Source organism: Thalia democratica, chromosome 1 (assembly GCF_965202585.1).
Source record: "Thalia democratica chromosome 1, ktThaDemo2.hap1.1, whole genome shotgun sequence".
In the NCBI taxonomy this organism is placed as follows: Eukaryota; Metazoa; Chordata; class Thaliacea; order Salpida; family Salpidae; genus Thalia; species Thalia democratica.
The window spans coordinates 64,818,592-64,841,316 of record NC_139165.1 but is presented as its reverse complement, the minus strand read 5'-3'; the positions used below and the strand labels follow the sequence as shown (position 1 = coordinate 64,841,316).

Sequence of the window (22,725 nt, the reverse complement as noted above, 5' to 3'; positions counted from 1 at the left end):
AGCTTAGTAATTAATAAGTTGTAATAATTAAAAAAAAGTTTTAGCGAGCCTATTTTTTTTCAGTAGAAAAAAACCAAAAATTAAAATATTTTCATAAATTAAAACGAATTCAGTTAGTTGCTAATACGACAAGTAAAATTTCTTTTGACTCATTTACATTTTTTTGGTTATTACTGTATAAGTTTTGAAACAATTTAAGGAACAGCCAAGACTTACATTATAAATTTGATAACATAAAAAAAAGAATTTAAAAAACTTCAGTATTACTTCAGTTATTTTTTTTTTTTTAAGATTTTTTTTACAAGTAAGAGATAATAACTGCTTTAAATACATATTTTTACAACAAACAAAAACGTTTATTAAATTTAATGTTTTTATGAATAACGCTAAAAGTTTTTGTTAGCTATTTGTAAAAGTTTATACTTTTCGGTTTTATTTTTAAAAAATTTGAGTCTAAGTTTGATAACACATCTCATGATAGAAATATCTTAATTTTTACGCAAACACTAGTTTTAAACTTTATAATCATATACTTTATACTAGAGTTTAAAAAAATCATTTGCATAATCGCCCACTTGGCTAAAGCTATAAAAAAATTTGTGTCCCCTTTATTATATATCACATCCTCACTATTTATTGTCCAAAACGTCTAAAATACCCCAAAGGTAATATCGCCCTTTTTGGGAAGATGTGCTTTATACGATAGACTTATACAAGATTAGTCCAAGGGTGTAGCTTGGTCAAAACTTAACTAAAAAACGCAAACATTTTCAAAACTCAATTTTATAAACGCTTTCTTTGCAGAAGTTTAAAAAATAATTGTCCTCATTTAATACATGTTGCCCCTTTATTATACTGTTTATTGAACGACAAAAACGACGCTCAAAATGTTTTGCCCTAGGACCTGGTGCACGAAATAACCTTTCGGTTATCGAGACGCATACCATAGGATCCCTTTTATCGTTTTGTCCAGGATGAGACATTTATAATATATTTTCTAGTTAAAAACCCATTTACTTTTTCGCTGTCTAACTAGATAACGTTCCTAAAGAGACGGTAGTTCCCACATTAAGCAACCTTGCTTAAATTTTATCAAAGTGGCAAACCCAATTTTTAAATAAAGTTCATTAACATTGAAATTTTAAATTGTAATACTGTTACAGTTTCGCACATGTTTCTCAAAATATATAATCTTATTGTGCTCTGAATTTCAAACCGTACTAAATAGATTTATCAGCTGGTTTTTTGCAGAACAGTAGTTTTTTTAAATTTAAAATAAACACGTTACAATTTTATATTCACAATAAATACATTGTAGTTTTACAAGATCTTTATCATTTTCAAAAGCGAAATATAATATAATTTTTGTTGTTTTTTGTCTAAAAAATATTAGTTTTTTGTTGTTACTTTTGTAAGCTTATATATATATATCTAATAATTACCTCTAACAAGTAAGAAATTAATTTACATAATGATCTTTTTACTTCTGTAATTTTTACCTAACTTGATTTTTTTTCTGAAAATTTATAGTTGGCCTTTTACGTTCAATGCAATTTCTTCATAGCCACATTAAGATCTTTTTTTTCTTTTTTATTGTAGAATTGTATCATGGCTGTTTATTAACCTATGTCAAATATTTTTCGTTAAAACAAACTCAGATAAAATTGTTACCTTTGAAAATAAACAAATAATTGTAAAAGTAGATCAAAATGGATAAGAAAATTGTTATTGGAATCGATTTGGGTACTAGCTTTACGTGCGCGGCTGTGGTCAGAAATGGAATGGTGAGATGTTTTAAAATAATCATATTTAAATGAAACTTTTTAATTGTAATAAAAAATTCAGGTTCTTAAATGCTGTTAAGTTGCTATTTCTAAATTTTAGTTAGTAACCAAACTGCATTTGTATAATTATAGTAGTAATGTTTTAAACAAAGAGTTTTCATTAAACTTTTGACTAAATATAGTAATCATATGCTTTAAAAGTATATTAAGTAAGTAAGACTTTTCTATGTTTTAACAGAATAACTGTTTTATTTAGAATTCGTTGAGGTTAAAAAAACGTCTGAAAAAATGAACTTTAGAGTATCTTTAAATTTAGTTGATCAAATTTAAAAAGAAAATAAACTACGGTTATAAGATCAAAAATTTGTACCAAAATACTTTCTAAAGACTAGTTTAAAAAGTAAAATATTTTTCGATAAAGTTTTTGTATTAGCTTTTAATATTGTTAAATTACTTTAATTATAAAAAAAAACTTTTTAAAAGGCATACTCTTATAATATCATTTTCTCACTTTTATCATTGTCAGTATAACCAACACTAGTGCTTCGATAGTTTTAATTTTTGTAAACTGTGCAAATATATTATAAAATTATCATAACACTGTGTTAAGTATTGTATGCAGTTCCTCTTAAACCAAAAGTATAAAAAATAATGAGAGAAAAAAAACACTATTAAACTATATTTGCGACAAAAAACTCTAGGTAGAGGTTATTCAGAATAAACAAGGAAGCCGTACCACTCCAAGTTTTGTTTCATTTGATGAAAACGATTGTTTAGTTGGAGAGGCCGCAAGAAACCAAGCTATAACTAACCCTGAAAACACAATATATGGTATCATTATAAATATCTTAAACTTTAAAGAATAATGACTAATCTTTTAATTTTGATTTTTAGAGTCTAAGAGACTAATTGGAAAAAATGCTAACGATAAATCAGTTGAGAGCTTTTTAGGACGTTGGCCCTTCAAAGTAGAAAGTCAAAATGGAAAATTAAAGTTTGAAGTAGAGTATAAAGTTTGTTCGAATCCTTCTATTTTAGCTAAATAAATTTTCTTTGTAATTTTTAGCATACAGTTTTACTTTATATTTATTATTTTCAATCTAATTACGATTTTTAAAATTAAGGTAAATTTAAATAGAACAATAGTTTGGTACTAGTTTGTAAATTATTACTCAAAAGTCATGCTGATTTTTAAATGCTTTCAGTTTCATCATTTTGTTTGTTGTAAATATTTTATTTGTAGTGCTTGATTACACCCGCACACTAGCTTGAATTACATTTGTAAAGGTTTGTTTCAAAAAATAGTAAATTATTAAACTTTGCAACAGAAAAATAAGAAAACATTCTACGCTGAAGAGCTTGGTGCATTAATTCTATCAGAAGTGAAAGAGTCTTGTGAGGAGTACTTAAACTGCGAAATTTGTGATGTCGTCATTACAGTTCCGGCACACTTCAATGACTCGCAGAGGCAAGCTACGCGCACAGCAGGTAAATTAGCAGGACTAAACGTGGTGCAAATTATAAATGAGCCTACTGCTGCTGCTTTTGCGTATGGACTTCATCAACTGGTTAGTTTATGGATTAACAAGATAATAATCACTTTCAATAACTTGTAGTACATTAACCTAGTTTTGGTTAAAAAGTTTTTCGATAAATACTTAAAACATTCGTAATTTATATTATGGCAGGAAGATGATTTCAAAAACCTGTTGGTTTACGATATTGGAGGTGGAACGACAGATGTCACTATTCTTTCTGTTGAGGAGAAAAACTTCAAAGTTTTGTCGACAACCGGTGATTCAAAATTAGGAGGTAAATATTTTGAAAACACTTTTATTCAACAAATCTTTAAAATTATTTGTTTTCAGGAGCTGATTTTGATGCAATATTGATGGATTACTGCTTGAAAGTTTTTTCAAGAGAGAAAAAAATTGAAATAAACAAAACATCTAAAATGTTAAGAAGATTAAAATCAGCTTGTGAAAAAGCGAAAATATGCTTGTCTACTTCAACACACACCGCTGTACAAGTCGATTGTTTCTTTCAGACTTATGACTTGAACGTTAAAATAAGCAGAGCTTTATTTGAGGACATTTGTAGACCATTGTTTAATAGAGCTCTCACTCACGTACAGAATGCCATTGATAATAGTGTATTGGACAAGTCTCAGGTAAAAATTGTTGATAGTAAACATAAAGCAAAAAAGTTAGCAAAGAACTAATTTAGCGTATAATGAGGTATAAACATTAATAATTTTTGGATGAGATATTACAATGCTAATTTTAATCAATTATGCTTTATTACTTGATATTTAATTGCTTTGATACAAGCTTAAAACATAATAAAAAAAACTTAGAAATTAAACGACTATAAACATAGTACAATTAAAGATCTTTTATACCTAACTATAAGAGTGAAACATTGTACTGTTTTTAGTAATCTGCAAGAAAAAATAAATAAATATACTGCATATGATACTGATTCTATAGTTTTTTGTTTTTAACAAAATTTAAGCTTAATTATAGGCTAAAAGGGTTTAGTTTTATAAAAAAATAAATATTTATTTTTTTTAAATATAAAATTTTTCAAAATTTACTGAAAAGTTAAGAGTACATATTTTAAACACAGAATAAAGTTTAATAATGTTTCAGATCGACACTGTATTAATTATTGGAGGATCTAGTAGAATTCCAAAACTGCAAAAAATGCTTCATCAGTTTTTCAATAAAAAATCTTTAAACAAGAATATTCATCCCGATGAAGCTGTTGCAATTGGTGCTGCTACTTTTGCTAATTTTATTGAGAATAATTCTAGTTATTGCGATGAAATATCACTGCAGGATGTTTCATCAAAAACCATTGGTGTGAATGTCGAACACGGAATTATGGACGTGTTAATAGAACGCAACACTTCTATTCCTGTGAAAGCTAAAAGGGCTTACACCACGTGTTATGATGATCAAACAACTGTCAAGATAGAGGTTAGGTTTCTTGATACTATTAGGCAGAACTGTTTTGATGGGAATCTTTAAAAATAACTTGTTGTTTTTTTAAGAAATTTCTGAAAATATTTTTAAAGTAATGTTTAAATTAGCACGATTTTAAAGCAGTTTCTACAACAATGAAACCAATGTACTATTTCGTTCTTTTTTTTTTTAAGTTATAAAGTGTGTACAGTGATATTAATAAAAATGCACTTATCAGATAAAAGCTAATAACAAAAAGTATAAATGTAGGTATTTGAAGGAGACGACAAATTAACGAAAAATAACAGACTTTTATCAGAGTTTCGTTTAGAAAATATTGAAAAGGCTTCTGCTGGTGAAATTGAAGTTGAAGTAGCATTTTATGTGAACTCTGAGGGAATTCTTAAAGTTTCCGCGAAAGAGTACATTTCGGAAAAGGAAAAAGAAGTAGTCGTGAAGTTTAATGGTTAGAATATAAAAAAATCTAACGTTATGACTAATTAATAAAACGTATTTAATTTTTTAATTTACTCTTTTTAATTTTTGTTTTTTGGAAAAAAAACTAATTATAGGAAATTTTAAATTCAGAGTGTAAACAATTTGGCTGTATTATTAAAATTAGTAATAAAATTTTTTTGAACAAAAAAATAACTTCTTTTTTTATTACATTTATAATTGTTATATATACAAGTGTCCGTAAAATTATAAAAGTACGTTTACAACTTTTAAAGCGAGTCGTTTTTTTTTCATAAAATGTACCAGCCTATAGATTCTATGTGATAAACTTTTTGTATACAAGTAGAACAAAATGTTGTTTTTTTTTATAGAAAAGAGTAGTTAAGATTATATAGCTTAGAGTTAAAATATAAGTTTGAACCATGTAAATACTTATATTAATTGTTATAAGTACAATATATTAAATAAATAAATAGAAAACACATGACTTTCCACTCTTAATCCTATAACTTTTCAATATACTAATTCTAACTAGAAAAAAATATTTCAACTAGTATATAACTACAGATAGTTTTAAGAAAAATGAGGTGAAGGACATGATGTCGAAGCTAAAAGCAATAAAAGAAAACCAAATTGAAAATACAAGGGCTAAAAATGTTAAGAATAGTATTGAAGAGATTATTATAGAGATCGAAATAATTTGTAGCGAACATAACAATCTTAGCAGTAATGTTAAAGACAAGGTTAATCAACAATTATCGTTAAAGGCTCTCGAAAATGATACAGCAGAAGGCTTAGAAGAAAAACTAAAAAAATTACACGAGCTAAAGAATGAAATAACAGCTATTCCGAGTATGTTTAAAAATATCTAGTTAATTGTGAAAACAGCTTAGTAGTTTTTTTCTTTTAATAAAATATCAAAGCTTCAAAACATATTTATTTTTACAGTCACTCTTTATAAAATAATAAATATTATATCTTTTAGTTTCATCAAAGTAATGTATCTTATCTAAATAAAAAATCAATAAAACTTTAAAAAAAAAATGTTGCCAAGAATTTACGATCTTCTTTGTTGTTGTTTGTGCATTATTATATTTTTTCTTAAAATAACTTTATAACAAGGTTAGTACTGTTATTTAAATTTAATTTTTTTCAAGCACTCAATCCTGTTGATATAGCTGAAAAAGCCCTAAAAGAAACAATTAATGACTTAAAAATGGAAATGAAAAAGACTTTAGATTCCAAAAAAAAAGAAAAAGTGAAAAGATATGAAGATGCGATCAAAAGAGCTGAAAACTGTACTGACTCAGATTATAAAAACATTCGAGAAATAGATGGCCATCAAAGGCTTATTACCACTTTGCTTGAAGATTTACAGAACAGCTATTATAATGGTTATTTTGATAAAAAATACCTTTTTTTGGTTTAAAGCTATATACATTTATATATATATACATATGTAATTTATTGAAATGACGATTTTTAAAATGCTGGAACATATGTTTCATAAAGACAAAAAAGATTGTCTCTAATCTTCAGCCAGTTTAAATTTAAAATAAAAAGCACTTTGGTAAACAAAGATGCAAAAGTTTACAAAAAAAACAAAAACAATATGACGTAAGAATTGAACATTGTACATTACAAATATTTAGTACAAAAATCGATCTACCATCTAACTAATCAAACAACTAAAATTAACAAAAACAACAGTTAATTGACTATAAAATACTTCAAAATTTGTTGTATTTTAAGAGAAGCTTTTTCATATGTCGACAAGACGATATAAATTCGCTCCTCTTATTTAAACAACCTTCCTTTTTTAACGCATACATAACGGCTGTCGATTCTTTTAAGCACAGCCTACAAACAGGGTTGTTACCATCTGCTATTGGCTGTGCTCTTTTTATCACCTCCCAAGTTAATTTAAAATCAATGTTTTTGCGCTTAAGGCCGCAAACATACTTCGAAAGCTCAGTTTCATTTTCGTATACACCATCTTTAAAGGATTTTTTATGGATGGCATACCGAAATCTGAATTGAGTGGAGCATAAGCCGATGTAGAACTTCTTTTTAAGGTCAGAGTTAACTGTTGCCTTGTAAATAATGTTCTCTGACCGGCAATTGCCCCCCTTCAAATTATATTTACAGCCACCAGCGCAATTACACTGGTTTTTGATTAAATTACTTTTATTTAGAATTATTTGATTATGTGACTTAATTAATCTCTCCAAATTTGCCATACATGAATAACTGATTCGCATATTATGTTTGTTAAACATCTTTGATAATGGGTTATTTTCGAAGAGCTTTCGAAGTATCTTTGCGGCCTTAAGCGCAAAAACATTGATTTTAAATTAACTTGGGAGGTGATAAAAAGAGCACAGCCAATAGCAGATGGTAACAACCCTGTTTGTAGGCTGTGCTTAAAAGGGTCAACAGCCGTTATGTATGCGTTAAAAAAGGAAGGTTGTTTAAATAAGAGGAGCGAATTTATATCGTCTTGTCGACATATGAAAAAGCTCCTCTTAAAATACAACAAATTTTGAAGTATTTTATAGTCAATTAACTATTGTTTTCGTTAATTTTAGTTGTTTGATTAGTTAGATAGTAGATCGATTTTTGTACTGAATATTTGTAATGTACAATGTTCAATTCTTACGTCATATTGTTTTTGTTTTTTTGTAAACTTTTGCATCTTTGTTTACCAAAGTGCTTTTTATTTTAAATTTGAACTGGCTGAAGATTAGAGACAATCTTTTTTGTCTTTATGAAACATATGTTCAAGCATTTTTAAAATCGTCATTTCAATAAATTATTTAAAAGCCCTTCAAGATGGCTCAGTAGAAAGTGTTCAAGTTTGAACATTAACCTTATTATATATATATATACTATTTTTTATTGCTAGGTACATAAAGGAACCGAATTTTATATAGTTTGTGAAATTTAAAATACTGTAAAAATATAGTATATGTAAATATATTAGCTTTACTCTTTAAATTTTAAGATTACTCTCAACTAAAGTAAAATAAATTATAAAGTTTATTGAATGAAAAAAATAAACGTTCAAAATATTTGATTATTGAACCTGGTGCACGAAGAACCTTTCAGTTACCGAGTCGCACACCACGGATATCTTTTAATGTCTAGTCCAAGACAAAAAAAAAACAGCAATAAGATGTTTAGATAGGGAAAGTAACCAGTTCTGTTTATAATTAAAAAATGCTAAGACAAAAACATTTGTCATATTGGAAGTTATCAAAAAAATCAAAGGATAATGTTTAAACTAAAACGAAACGTTTAATTATGTTTTACCTTTAGATAAAAATTTCTAGTTCCAAGCGTTATAAGTGAATTAAGCTAGCTTAAGTATTAGTTTTAAATAATTTATTTTTTTTATTTCGTGATAGTTTTATAATGGTGCTACCAGCGTCTTAAATTTGTTTTTTATAGACAAAAATTATTTATATGTGTATGAATTTTCTTGAAAAATTTGTTAATTATTACAATTTTTTTCTGCTTATTAATTTTTTTACTTAGAATACTTTTTTGATTAAACAAGTTCTGATTAACATACAACACAATTAATAATGAACAATACGTTTACAACCGATGTAATATATTATGATAGTGTGCCATCAAAAGAACAGATTAAATATTTCTATACGACTTTTGTTTGCACTACTACTGCGGCTTACTTTGATGTTAGTGTCATGATCTAATGCAAAAAGTGTATAGTGTGTATACGATTTATATACGGGTCTATTGTTTATTGAACGACAAAAAAACGCTCAAAAAGTTTGGTCAAGGACTTGGTGTACGAAAAAACTTTTTAGTTATCGAGTCGTACACCAGAACAGTTTAATGTCATGTCCAGGATAGGATTAGTATTTGATTGTTGTTCTCTTAGAAACTACGTTATTTTTGTCTAATACGTTTAAAAATATTTACTAATTTAATTTTTAATTAAAGCAAAAAATAGACTATCTTTTAATTTGTATGTCAAAAATAAATATTTAATTTAAACAAAAAGATCAACAATTTATAAAACTGTTATAGAAGAAAATATCTCTGAAAACAACAAAAGTTTTACAAAAGAAAATATCCCCAAAAGCAATGAAATTATTACGGAAAAAAATATCTCCAAAAACAATGAAATTTTTACGGAAGAAAATATATCCGAAAACAACGAAAATGTTACGGAAGAAAATATATCCAAAAACAATGAAAATGTTACGGAAGAAAATATATCCAAAAACAATGAAAATGTTACGGAAGAAAATATCTCCGAAAACAATGAAACGAGTTTTCGTAAGTAATAACTTTTTTTTTTTCATTTTATACTTTTATTAAGTTAAGTTCGGATTTAGTTTTTTTTATACCATGAATTACACGAACTAAAGCATAAATAATAAAACTACAAACTTTATTTTTTTTTACAAAATATATATTCTTTAAAAATAAAAACTAATTATAATTCTAAATAATTTAATAAAAGGTTTAACAAAATTATTGTAATTATAATCTTTAAACTCTACTCACTATAGTAATTTGTTGTAATACTTAGTTGAATTTAAATTTATTAGTTCTTTAGTTAGAATTTAAATTAATTATGAATTTAAATGATAAGATTAAGCAAAGCTTAACTTATAGTATGTCAAAACTTTAACCTTTCACAAGTTTCAGTCTTAAGTAAGATTTTTTTGGAAAATCACTAGTACTTTGATACTTTAAAATAAGTTTAAAGTGTTAAATATTTTTTGTTCATATTTTTTAGTCAGAAAAAATAAAACAATTCTCTAATTTAGTTTGTTTATAAAATATATTTCTAATCTTTATATTCAATAAAAGTAAAATATGTTTCAAGATACGAGAGATGTTTTTCTAACAAAAATATCGAAAGAAATGTAGACCAACTATGTTCAAAATACTTAATTTCTTAAAACTGGCGACATTTCTCTTTTAAAAATTTAAACATAGATTTACTAACAATTGATAATTTTACCAAGTGTAAATCTTAAGTTATTAAAAATAGTAATAAACCCTAATCTAAAATAAATTCTTCACATTTAAACTTTTTTAAATAACGTAAGTAGATAGCAAATTTTGTTGTAATGAAAATTATTGTTATAGGTTACTGTATGACTTGAGTTTGTTTAAAAAATAGAAACTTTAATTAAAAACTTATTTATAGGGCGTACATATTGTTAAACTTGTTTTTGCTAAAGTATAGTATCCTTAAAATATACATACATAATAAAAAAGTACTTAAATAACTTTTATTTATAAAATTTTTGCAAATGTATTTACTCAATAAAGTTTCTTAAATACCATAAATTTTGCTGATAACAATATTTTAGTTTTTCAGTAGTTAAAGGACGAAAAACATAATTACCTTAATTTATTTTTTTAATATCTAGTACAAAAAACTACTAGATAGTTTATTGGTGTTTTTCATCACAAAATCAACTAGTTGTTACTTTTAACGAATATACTTTATTTTTCTCGTGAACAATTTGCGAACAATCTCATATTAACAAAACACCAACTTAATTAATTTAGTAATTGCTTTTCGGTTGGACTTTACTCAACAATATTTATAATTTTCTATAAATCAACCTTCTCATTTTCAAAACAAATATTTTTCAGAGGTAGATAGTATAACTTTTTGTTTTTATTAATAATTGTACTATATTTTTTTTAAGAAAATTAACATAGTAACATAACAGACCTAATTAATTTCTGGGAAACGAAAAAAAGGTAACAATGAAGGTAAAAATTACTCTGACAATATGTTTAACTTTTTTACATAAAAACGTAAATTAAACGTATTTTTATACAAATTAGTAAAAAATATTTAAGACTGTTGTTTTCTTTTTGGTACCAAAACTAATTAAAAAAGTGTTTTATAGTGCTAAATGTCTTGAGCTAAAGTAAGAAATATAAAATAAATTTAAAACAAGAAAAAACGTTTTTTTTTAAAAACATTTTGTAAAATTTCAGAGATGGACTTGCTGGAAGGGATTCCTGATTACAATGAGATTTCAAAAAATTGAGGAAAGTAAAAGGAAATTCCTTTTCAAGCATTTAATTATTTTCAAAACTTTCTATTTTTAGAAAAAGTATTGATAAAAGTTTACAACCAGCAGTAAATTTTTTTAAATACGTTGTATTTCTTTCAGTGTTGCAACATTTTCTATAAAATTATTTCTACTGTTTATTAAAGGTTCTTTATTAAACTAAACTTAAAAAAAAAATTCAAAAACAAATTAAAGTATTGATTATAAATTTTAGATGTATAAGTTTTTAAAATTGTAATTTTATCTACACTTACTGTTTAAACTAATATTAAATACTTAATGAACTAATAATATAACAATTTCTTCATTTTAATAAAAGCTAAAACTTTGTTTTAAAATTGTTTGTAACATTCAATAGTTGGTAAAACTCATGAAAAAACTTTATGATAAACTCATCAGTTGTAACATCTATAAAATAAACTTGACATTAAATTTTACATTAAATACTACAACTACTTTGCTTTTAATAATTTTTGTAAAACTTAATCCAATTTTTAAAATAAAATGGTTTTTGTCAAACTCAACATTTAATTATGTATAATAATTTATAAACATAAAATAAAAAAACGTAACACTGACACATTACAATGGACATGTAAATAATACTTTTAACAAATAATTTTCTTTAATTGCTGCAACTGGCGAAACAGTTACTAGTAAACAAATAAGATCAAGGTACAGAATTGTTTGTAAGGTTAATCTAGAACACATTAAAAGTATAAAGTTTAAATAAATATATTGAGACCATTGCTACCAGTTTAAAATTTCTTTAAATAGTGAAAAAAACCTATATTTTTGGGCTAAATATTTTATAAGCTTAAAAGTGAACTAAACTTACATATTTCAAATATACACATACTCTTATAGCTAAAGATGACAAAATAATGTAAAAACTAAAATTGTTTTTGTAAACAACTTTTATATAGGAGATTAAAACTAAACAATTTATTGTAAAACCGGGTTTCACCCAAAGGATCATCAATTACAAAACATTTATTAATAAAATAGAATACTGTTAGTATAATGAAAACTTAGGTTCTCTTGAAGAAGTTTTAAAAAACTTTTATCAAAAGCAATAAACATCAAACTTAAGTTATTTTATACTTTTTACAGACAATATCAATACAGACAATTGAAAAAACCAAATTAAATAACTAAAAACTTTTTGGTTACGGAATGTTTCGTACCTAGAAGAGTACTGCAATATAACTTACACAAAAAGCACAATGCAGTTTGCTAAAAACTTTCATATAACACTGAAACTGATAAAAATACTGTATTTAAAAAAAAAGTTTGACACTATTAAGATTATTAAAAAATAATAGTAAATGTAAAAAACACTTTAATTAGGAAAAAAGTCATTATTACAATTAAATAATATGTTGATAATTTACTTAAAAACAAAAAAAAAACTATCAAATTTTAAAATTAGTTGATATTAAAAAAATACTTCTTTGACTTAAAAAATCAATTAGTTGAATCATAAAAAGCATCGAGGTAAGCTTTGGTCAGGTCACCAACTATGCTTCGGTCCGGTATACTGGCCGCCATTCCGTACATGGCCCCTGCCCCAGTTGTCTTTGAGCCTGGACTCTTCATTATTTTGGCGACACCTGTTGAAAAAAACTTTTACTAAACAATGTTTTCTACTAAAACTAGCAATATTTAGCATTGTATTTTTAAACCTTTAAAAAACAAAGAAATATATACTTTAAGCTTATAAGCTTCTTTAACGAAATTTTAATAAATATTGCTTATAAAAAAGTTGTCAAACCTTTTTTGACGTCATCAACAAACTTTTTGGCGACACCCGGCTTGCAAATAGGAAGTGTGACGCAAACATGAATACTGGATGGAAACTGCAAGCTGTTCATGTTCCATCCCTTCTCAGTTAAATATGACGACAGCTTGTAGATGTCGAACAGTTCCGACCCAACCGCCACCACGGAAACGTCCGCGCTACCGAGAACGTGGATTCCGTCCACCTTCCTCAACTGCGCTTCGATGAAACGCGTCGTTGTGACGATTTTGCGTGTCGACTCAACGTACCTAGCGGAATAAAAAGATTACATTTGCATGTTTAGCTTGAAACTTTAGAAATTTTATACATCCAGCATGTTTTAAAACTCACCCTTCACGTCCATAGTACATCATAGCGGCCCAGCAAGTGGAGACAACAGCGCCGCTCCTGCTACCGGCAAACATGGGAGTGGCGTAGATGCCGCCCTGCCAGTCGGGCATGACGAAGTACTGGTAGTGCTGCCACTTCTTGTCGGAATACATGAGGATGGAGGTGCCCTTCGGCGCATACCCGTACTTGTGAGTGTCCGCGCTTATGCTGGTCACTCCTGTTGAAATGTCGCTCGTTTGTCATTTTCATAATGTTTTGCAAATAAATTAACAAAAAAATATAGTAACAAGTTTAAACTAGTTCTACGGTTAATGCATAAATATTAAAGTCAAAAAAAAACTTCTTAACGATTCCAAGAATTCCAGATAAAGTATTGCTTTAACGCATAAACAGTTTTTTAAATTAAATTTTTTCATTCATAGATAATTTTTTTGTAGAATATAACTTAAGTATTTTTGCAAAGCTAAGTTTAGATTAGTGTTTTAAAACAATTAGTATAAATATAATTTATTGTTTTAATAGATTAAATCTCAAAAACTAACACGCTTTTTAAAATATAAATGAAAAGTTTTATTAAGAATTATTTCTAACATTTTTTAACTCTTGTTTAATGTTCTATTAAATTAGTTGAAATAAATCAAATTAATAATAATTTTATACGTACTAAATTTCAATAATAAGTTTTTACTTTCTTCAATTCACGTCAGATAAAGAACTTTTAAAAGATAAAACATCAGTTTAGAACTAACTCTACACGCTTTATGTTCTATTTTTGTTAAAAAAGCAAGTTTTGAAGTTACTTCCTGTTGTATATTATACAAAAAAAGTCGAATAATCTTATAACTGTTCTTAACCAATATACTAATCAATGCAATTATTTTAATGTTACTACGTATTTAGACTAGCTGTATAATTAATTACTAACTTTTGTTTGCCCTACAGGTATAAATATGTGTACAAGTATTAATATAACCATATATTTTAAGTTCAACCAAAAGTTATACAATAGTATTATTAAACAATCTTAAATACTTGGTTAAAAGAATTTAGACTAGTAAAAAGATTATATAAAAAACAATAAATAGCATGATGAAACAAGTATCAACAAACAATTCAAAACAAGTATTTGTTATAACTAATTAGATTTAGTATAAACAAAAAAAAATTACACATTTCAGTTTGAGTAATTTTAAGATTTATAAAAGACATTTTGAGTAATATATGCGTAAGCAATGTAAACTTTTTAATAAAAGACAATTGTTATTGATTTTAAAAAAACACATAACTATCAAATTAAAAATACATCTCATTTTAAACCAACAAATATTTCTCTATCTATAATTATATAACATATCTTTAATTTTTCATCACACTGTGCAAATTAAATAATTTAGCTATCTATTGCAAAGAAAACATTTTACGGAAATCATAGATATTAAAAGTTTAAAAAATATCGTAAAAAGTTAATAATAATTACTACTATTTAAGTTATTATAAATACTACTTATGAATACTTTTTTAAATAGTTTTCATCAATGTAAGCAAATATTAAGATTCTCAGCTACAAATATAAACAAATTTATAAAAGAAAGTTTGAACAACTTTTTTAACTCGAATTAATTTTTATTTTGTAAAAAATAATAAAATGTTTACATACACACAATTTTGAACTGTCTAATTAAAAGTATAAATAAATTTTCACACAATATAAACAAATTATAAATTTTTAGCACTAGTCAGAGTAGGGGTAGGCGACGTACGGCTTGCAGGCTGGATCTGACCTGCCGAGCAGAAATATCTAGTCCGCAACAACTTGTACCAAACAAGTATAATTAGCTTAAAAAATATCATTTTAAAATGAGCTTTAAATCTATTTTGAGTAAACAGTATTGCTTATTTTATCATTATCACACCACAGTTTTGCCTTCTAGTTTTTTTTTATGTTTCATAGTTTTTATTCGTTGTATCTTTAAGCCAGAGGATAAAACTTGATTTTTTCCTAAAGACTAATGATTGCAGTAACTTATAAAATTACTTTACAGTTTAATAACAATATTGCTTAAAATAATAATTAAGGTAAATTTATTAAAAAACATAGTAAGTGACAAATTAACAAAAACATCGTCAAAAGTCTGCAGAGCAGAAGCCTGGACTCTCGTATGCCGTGAGACAAGCTCAAGTTTACAAAAGGGTTGATCACACCAATTCGATCATCAGATTATTATCAGACAAATTCTAATTAGTAGGTGTAAAACACTGTCATATTTTCATACAGCTCCACGAACCTGGAACACTGAAGTCAAAAGGCTTGACATCGAAACCGGCCTCCTTCATGAATGGGACGAGGAAGCCGCCCAAGCAAGCGTCCACGTGCACTGGAATGCCGTAGCGAAGTCCAAGCTTGCCAACTTCGGTGATGGGATCGATGACACCGTGGGGAAACTGGGGGGAAGAAGCCACAAGCATGCATGTGTTTGATGATATGGCGCGTCGCATCGCACTCACATCAACCTGCCTCGTCTTCTCATCGACAGCTACATATCTGCGGTTTTATATTATATTACATTTTTTATATTTATTTGTTTTTGGACAAAAGTTATTTTTAAATTAGTCCTTAAAATCATACATCTTTAGACATTTTTAAGACTATGTTTTGAAACTATTGTTCTTTAGATTTTATAAAAATTAATACTATTTGTTATAAAATAAACATACTGTTTATAAAAATGAAGAATAAAGTTAGGTTACTCAAAAAAGTTTAAATTTTTGAGAAGAAGAATGTATTTAAATTTAAAAGTCGATAAAAATAATAGTTAGGATAAAATTCTTAAAAGGCAAGTGCCGCTTTAAAAGTTTACTCAATTAAGAAAGTATATAGCTAGGTTTAAAAAATAAATTTAAACAACTTAAAAAAAATAAGTTAATTTGTATAAAATCAATTATCTCAACCTCATTCAAAAGATAGTGCAGAATTTTTTTTAATCATTTGTGTATTACTGTAGAAATAAATTACAGTATTTTATTAAAGTTTAGTATAATTACTTATATATTAAATATTCAAACTTATATCATCTCTAAACTTTGTTGCAAAATCAAAGTCAAGTAATTAAAGGCATAAGGGGGGTAAAACACTTTTTTCAAAATTTGATCTAAACAATTTGTTTACATTTGGTTCCAACAGAATTTTCTAAATATATCAAGGAACATTTCCTGAAAATTTGAGGTAGTTATCTCAAAAAACGTAGGAGAAGATAGATTTTGAGTGATTTCTATTTATTTGCCGTTTTAGTTTGCGCCTCCCATAAGGATCCTATTGCTGCCTCCGACTTTGACCGGCTATATCTCAAAATTTATTTTGAATTTTTGTAATCTGTAGCATCTTGTAGCTTAATAAAAACTATATAAAATAAGATCAAGTTTTGAAAAAAGTGTTTTACCCCCCTATGCCCTTAATAGTTATCTTATGAACATCTAACTTAATTTAGGGTTTAATTTTAAGTAGTTAATTTTACCTTAAAAAAACTTACATGATTCTCATATTAAAACATTGAGCAGCTTTTTCAAATGCAGCATGACAGCTTATTGGACAAACCATTTCCGGTTTTTTAATACCTTTTTCGTATGCCCACTGTCTATAAGCCTTACATGCCAACATGATTGACTCCGTTCCTAAAAATACATTATTAGTCATTAGAGTAAAAAAATATAGTAAAATATCATTGTGTAAGCGCATTATAAAAAAATAAATATTACTTTTTTTGATACAAAACTTATGCTTTAACTTTACACTATACTTATAAAACGGTTCATGTATTTTTAAGATCATGACCGGAATTTAAAATCTAATTAAATGCATATAAAACGGAATGTTTAAGTAATTAAACATTATTTTAATTCAAGTCTTTCAAAACATTATTAAAATTAATACAATAAGAACTTTTTTTATATATTTTTTTTTTTAGTTAATTACAGGCAAACTAAAACAAAAACAGTTTTAAATCAGTTTGTAAAAAGTTTAAATCTAGTTTTGTTATAAACTATCTTTTTAAGGTTTTTAAAACGTAAAAAGTTTAATATGGTCAAATATTGAATAGATCATTTAAAATGTTCCTTTCGAACAACACAAATATTTAAAAAAAATTGTTTGTTTCACAATTTTAGGTTAAAACATTGTTTAGATCTTTTTTATGTTAGAATAAATATTTTTTTGGCATAACATACAATAGATATAGTTAGACTAAGAAACATAAGAAAACTTCCTCTTTTATCTCAAAAAATATACTAAACTAATCGTGATTGTAAATATATAAGCTGTTTATTTAACATAAAGCTAAAACAAAAATATTTAATGTTGAAACTTTCTTTAATATTTTGATAGACCCTTGGTCCATTTAGTAACAATTATTTTCTGTTTTAGACAAGATTTATATGTCGAGTATATTACTAAAATCAGTCCAGTTGACTGTTACTGTTCGTTTGTGATTTTTCAACTGCATTGAATAGATAAAATAATAGAATTAGTGTTTAGAAAATCTACAAGTTTTTAATACACATATAAGTTCAAAAGACATTCAGGAGTTCTACTCCCTTTGACAATTTACACATTTTGTGTATTGAAATTTATAGATTTTTCTAAAAAATCATTTGACTCATCTATCTCTTTATGTATTAGAAAATGATAAATAAAAAAGCTATTAAAACAAACTTATAAGTTATAGGACATACCTATAACCAAAAAAAGCAAAATCTTAAACTTATTTTAGTAAAAACTTTGATATGACTCACCTCCGGATGAAACACAACCACAAGACTCGTTTGGATCTCCATTAAACAAGTTGCAAGTCATTCTAACTATTTCAGCTTCCATTTTTCTGTTTAACAATATCTTAAGGGTAGTCACATATAAGTGTAGGCTAAATTAGAACTTAATTTTTTTCCAATTTCAATACTTAAAAAATACATTCATTTGACTAAATTAGAGTGTAAAGAATGTAAAAAAACATTTTTTTCTGCTATCAAGTACAAAATTTAAGTAATCTGTGAAATTCTATTTTTTAAGAGTGTTTGAGTCAATTTTTTTTTCCTTTCACTTATTTTCATTAGGTTGTCCACTAGTAACATAGCTAACATGCTTGGTTGTGATAGATCAAAAAAATTGGGAAAAGTCATCAGTGCCAAAATCTAAACTTTCAATTGCTTCAACTTAAACCTTTAAATACTAACCTTATAGATGGAAAAACGTCAGGATGCAAAGGGTTAGTCCAGGTAAACTTTTTGTAAACATCAGACACTACGTCATTCAGTTTAGCATCACCACTATAGACTGTCCCTGAAACACGACCACCTTCCCAATCAACGTTATCCAACCCTAGGTAATTGTTGACCATTTTAGCAACTTCTTCAGGTAATTTTCCTTTAATAGGAAGTTGGTTCATATATTTCATGTTTTGCTTAAGCTTGTACAGCTTTTTAGCTGACATATCTTCAAGAACCTGTTTGAAAAACGACTAATAATTGTTTTATAGTAAAAACTTACTTTTTTTTCATAGTTTTTTCAATTTAAATTATAAGTATGTATGTATTTTTATATCTAAACTTTATTTATTATTCAAGTTTTAAAAATTACTTGTATCAAATTCTTCATCCTAGCATTTTGTATCTTATTAATTTGCAAAAAAAAAGTATAACCAGCAAATATAATTTAAGCTTTACTTTTAGTATAACTAAAACAAATGAATCTGATATTTTCACATGTTTTTTTTTTTCAATTACTTAAACACAGTTATAATTTTTGTAAAAGGCAGTACAAAGCTTATAATATTGTTCTTTTTAAATATTTTAATTTCATTTGTCAAAGATATCTAAATAATTTTACTGGTGTTTAAAACTTTGAGGACACTAACATAAGTTTTATAATAGAATAGTTTGTTCTAGATCAAACCTGTAGTTAAATTATTTACAAATAGTCGTCCCCTGGTAATAAAGCTTATCAACATTAGTTTACACTAGATATTAGTAATGAAGTTTACCAATACTTTATCAGTTTCTATAACTAAACCAAAAGGCTTTGCATAAATTAAAACACTATATGGATAACAACGTGCATATATTTGCACACTTAAAGAAACACAAATCTAGACCGGACTACAAATCATACAAACTACATTAACTTTTACATATATTTAATACCTACATGTTAGTCTTTTTTCAGAAAACAAACAGAAGACTTACATTATTTTAAGTATTCAGAAATGGACATATAAAATTAGCTTAATTCAGCTAGTTGGAACAAGAAGCTTACCTAAAAAAAAATACTGAAAGTAAAAAAGATCAAACCTTGCCAAGTTCTTTTTGAATGTAGTTGTTGACAATAGGTATTTTTTTTATATAATAAAAAAAGTTTTGTTTTGTTCTTGTGAAAAGAGATAGCTCACTGTCAAATAAAAATGTTGAAGCATATTGGAGACATAAGTGTGTGATAAAAGTCAGGAGAATAATTTGCCAAGCTTCATACTCTGCACAATACTTGTTTATTTCTTGTAATAGCTGCTTTGTAAACTCACAAACTTGACCATAGTAATGCTGTGACTGTGACAGTATAAAAGTCTTTATTCCATCCCTAAAAAATAAGATACAGATTTAAATTAGTAAGAGTTAAGTCAATACTATATCATTTTTCAAAATCAAACGTTAAAAGTTTTTTTATGATATAAATCGAATGTCTCCCAAAAGTTTGAGACATATAACCTAAAATATGAAGAAGAAGATAGATTTTTGATGAGTTTCTAAATTTCAAAGAAAATTGACCCTGAAAACTTTGTGGTATATACAATTGTATTGGAAACTTTTTGAAAAAATTACAATATCTTAAAAACTAAAATGAATTTTCTAAATACTATACAAACTGGCTCCTAGTTTATACTTATAAATATGTATAAGAGACAAAGTAAACTTTTGTAAAACCCTCTCCTTATGGTCTTAATAATACTCAACTAATTCATCAGAAAGAAATTTTTTTATTTTGAAAAAAAAAAACACTTATTTACTTTTTGACGCTAAGTTTTATTTCAAATTGTTTTCAAAATTCCAATATACACAATTAATGAAACCTTGTCTAAAATTTTAAGTTTTCAGCTTAACAAAAGTTGACTAATTTTCAGTGAATTTTTTAATTTTCATTAAATTTACAATAGAAAAATCACAGTTCATATAATCTTTTAATAAACTTTTTCAAAATACCTATGTTTTATAAGTAAATCTAAATTAAAAGTTTTATAAAAATCAACTTAAAATATAATAGTTTGTACTTTAAACTTCAATATAACAGACAATTTTAGTTAAAGTGAAAACTTCTTAACCAACCACCTTCTGATTGCTACAACTCATTTGTCTTAAAGATCATCACTACATTTACAAGTTTAACTTAAAAATTTAAATTCTAGACTTCAAATTATTTTTTAATTAATATTTCTGTATATAAAAAAAAATTGATCATCTGAATGTTATATATGTAAGTGTGAAAAGAATAATATTGTAAACATAATAACTTTACTGTGAAATAATTGATATGATAGATACTTTACAAAATAATAGTAAAAATAGTATAAAGTTTTAAAACAAGTTTGTGATATAAGACACTAAATTTACACAAATTTTATATAAAAAAGATTTTTTATTTTAAAAAGATCACATTTAGAACTAATATTCTCAGTTTTAAGCAGTCTTATTATTGTAAGATAGACTGGTACTTATTATATTTATTTTATAGCACATATTATTAGTAATAAACATTCTTTAGATATAATAAGCCTGTTTGACTTAAATAAGTTTCACTTTCCCAATAAATAAATTTCCTTTAAATATCTGACCTTGAAACATATAAAACACAGTGTTTTGCTATATGTAAGATCCACTAGAAAAAATCAAAACTTAAATTTTAAGATTAATTTGTACTTTTAAAAGCTCTCTTTTTTACAGATTTGAGATTTTTATTTTTTATTTTTAGTATACACTTTGAAAATTAGAATTTTTGGTTACACATCCCTTAGTTAAAATTATCAAACCTATCAATATATCTTAGTTATAGTTATTTTGAATTACTAAATACTAAATGACTTGAAAAATTATAAATTTTTATTACATACGGGAGTCTAACAAAAAATTTAATATTTGACAAATAACTTGTAATTATTATAAAAATTTCTGTTTCAAACCATATATAAACACATAAAATATTTACTATTTTGTTTAAAATAAACTTTTTTAAATCCTTAAGTAAAGTAATAAAACTAAAACGATGATGGTATATTTTTAAGCTTTTTCCCACTGTAACTCTGATAAAATTCAAAAGATTTATAGACAATTTAGTTATAATACTAGACACAATTGTATTTAATCTCAATACCTGGTTAGTATTTTTTAAATAAACTACAAAATGGTATAGAAACTGAAAAACTATCAAAAACAGCAAAATGGGTCAATAATCTAAACATTAATACTTCGTTTACTTATTTAAAAGTTATAGTGAATCTAAACCAAAATCCCTGACTTTTTCTAAGTTGAATTGTGTACATTTAAACCTAATATTTTTCCAAGACATAAAAATGTCTAAATCATAGACATTTATATAAATCATTATACTTTTATCTAAATACAGACTATTTTTGTCAAATTTAGTATATAAATTTGATTTTTTTAATTTAAATACATAATTTATACACTTATAAAAAAACTTACCAATCTTTCATTTCTTCCATAATGTAGTAACAAGTTTTATACACTTTTTAGTTAAATGAAAAAATCATACCTGAAAAAAATGTGTAAACTTATACACTTTAAGTATTCAATACATAACATTATTTTATACAGAAGCTTATGGACGTATTTATAAACATTTTTAATAGAGTAAAGAAGAAAAAAATTGTTATCTAAAATTGTCAATATATGGGCAACTTGCAGCTAAAACTTCTAATACTTGGCATACTCTAAAGATTTGTTTACACAACAGTTAAAGGACAAAAAAAACAACTCATAGTAAAAATGGCAAGACTAAACACTTAAAAAATATAAAGTATTAAAAAAATTAATGACCAAACAAGCTACATAAAAAAACACAAAAAAAGAAAAATTACAGATTAAGTTGTAAAAAAAACTCTTTTAAACTATTTTATTATGATTCCTCCATCCTGTTGGCTTAGCTATAGGTCTTTTCTTTTTCTTAACAATCCGAGAGTGTCAAAAGAGCAGTTATCAGTTAGCTTTTTCGATATAAAATCTCTTCAGTTCAAGCTTACTAACATTTTTGTAGGATA

The 22,725-nt window shown here is 25.8% G+C and overlaps 2 protein-coding genes across 2 annotated transcripts; one reads left to right on the top strand and one right to left on the bottom strand.

Moving 5' to 3' along the window:
- The first annotated feature begins 1,709 nt into the window (after positions 1-1,709).
- Positions 1,710-11,259, top strand: LOC145838060 (heat shock 70 kDa protein 1-like). Its single transcript, XM_082945592.1, has 12 exons — positions 1,710-1,784; positions 2,486-2,615; positions 2,679-2,797; positions 3,113-3,352; positions 3,473-3,596; positions 3,653-3,954; positions 4,436-4,765; positions 5,021-5,216; positions 5,774-6,058; positions 6,364-6,600; positions 9,374-9,514; positions 11,207-11,259. The coding sequence occupies exons 1-12, from the start codon at positions 1,710-1,712 to the stop codon at positions 11,257-11,259; spliced, it is 2,232 nt and encodes a 743-aa protein (XP_082801718.1).
- A 770-nt stretch (positions 11,260-12,029) lies between these two features.
- On the bottom strand, positions 12,030-22,222 carry LOC145849685 (sphingosine-1-phosphate lyase 1-like). The gene is made up of 9 exons (XM_082954740.1): positions 22,151-22,222; positions 19,751-20,033; positions 18,638-18,906; positions 18,200-18,285; positions 16,942-17,083; positions 15,700-15,956; positions 13,415-13,631; positions 13,058-13,332; positions 12,030-12,896 (listed from the first exon to the last, which is right to left on the bottom strand). The coding sequence occupies exons 1-9, from the start codon at positions 22,168-22,170 to the stop codon at positions 12,751-12,753; spliced, it is 1,695 nt and encodes a 564-aa protein (XP_082810866.1). The 5' UTR covers positions 22,171-22,222; the 3' UTR covers positions 12,030-12,750.
- Between the last annotated feature and the right edge of the window lie 503 nt (positions 22,223-22,725).

Coding starts and splice junctions, on each gene's coding strand:
- LOC145849685 (XM_082954740.1), bottom strand. CDS start 22,170: ATGGAAGAAATGAAAGATTG. Junction 18,907..19,750: donor TTCAAAAAGAACTTGGCAAG/GTTTGATCTTTT, acceptor TTTTTCAAACAG/GTTCTTGAAGATATGTCAGC. Junction 18,286..18,637: donor GACGTTTTTCCATCTATAAG/GTTAGTATTTAA, acceptor ATTGTTAAACAG/AAAAATGGAAGCTGAAATAG.
- LOC145838060 (XM_082945592.1), top strand. CDS start 1,710: ATGGATAAGAAAATTGTTATTGGAATCGATTTGGGTACTAGCTTTACG. Junction 2,798..3,112: donor AGTTTGAAGTAGAGTATAAA/GTTTGTTCGAAT, acceptor ACTTTGCAACAG/AAAAATAAGAAAACATTCTA. Junction 3,955..4,435: donor GTGTATTGGACAAGTCTCAG/GTAAAAATTGTT, acceptor ATAATGTTTCAG/ATCGACACTGTATTAATTAT.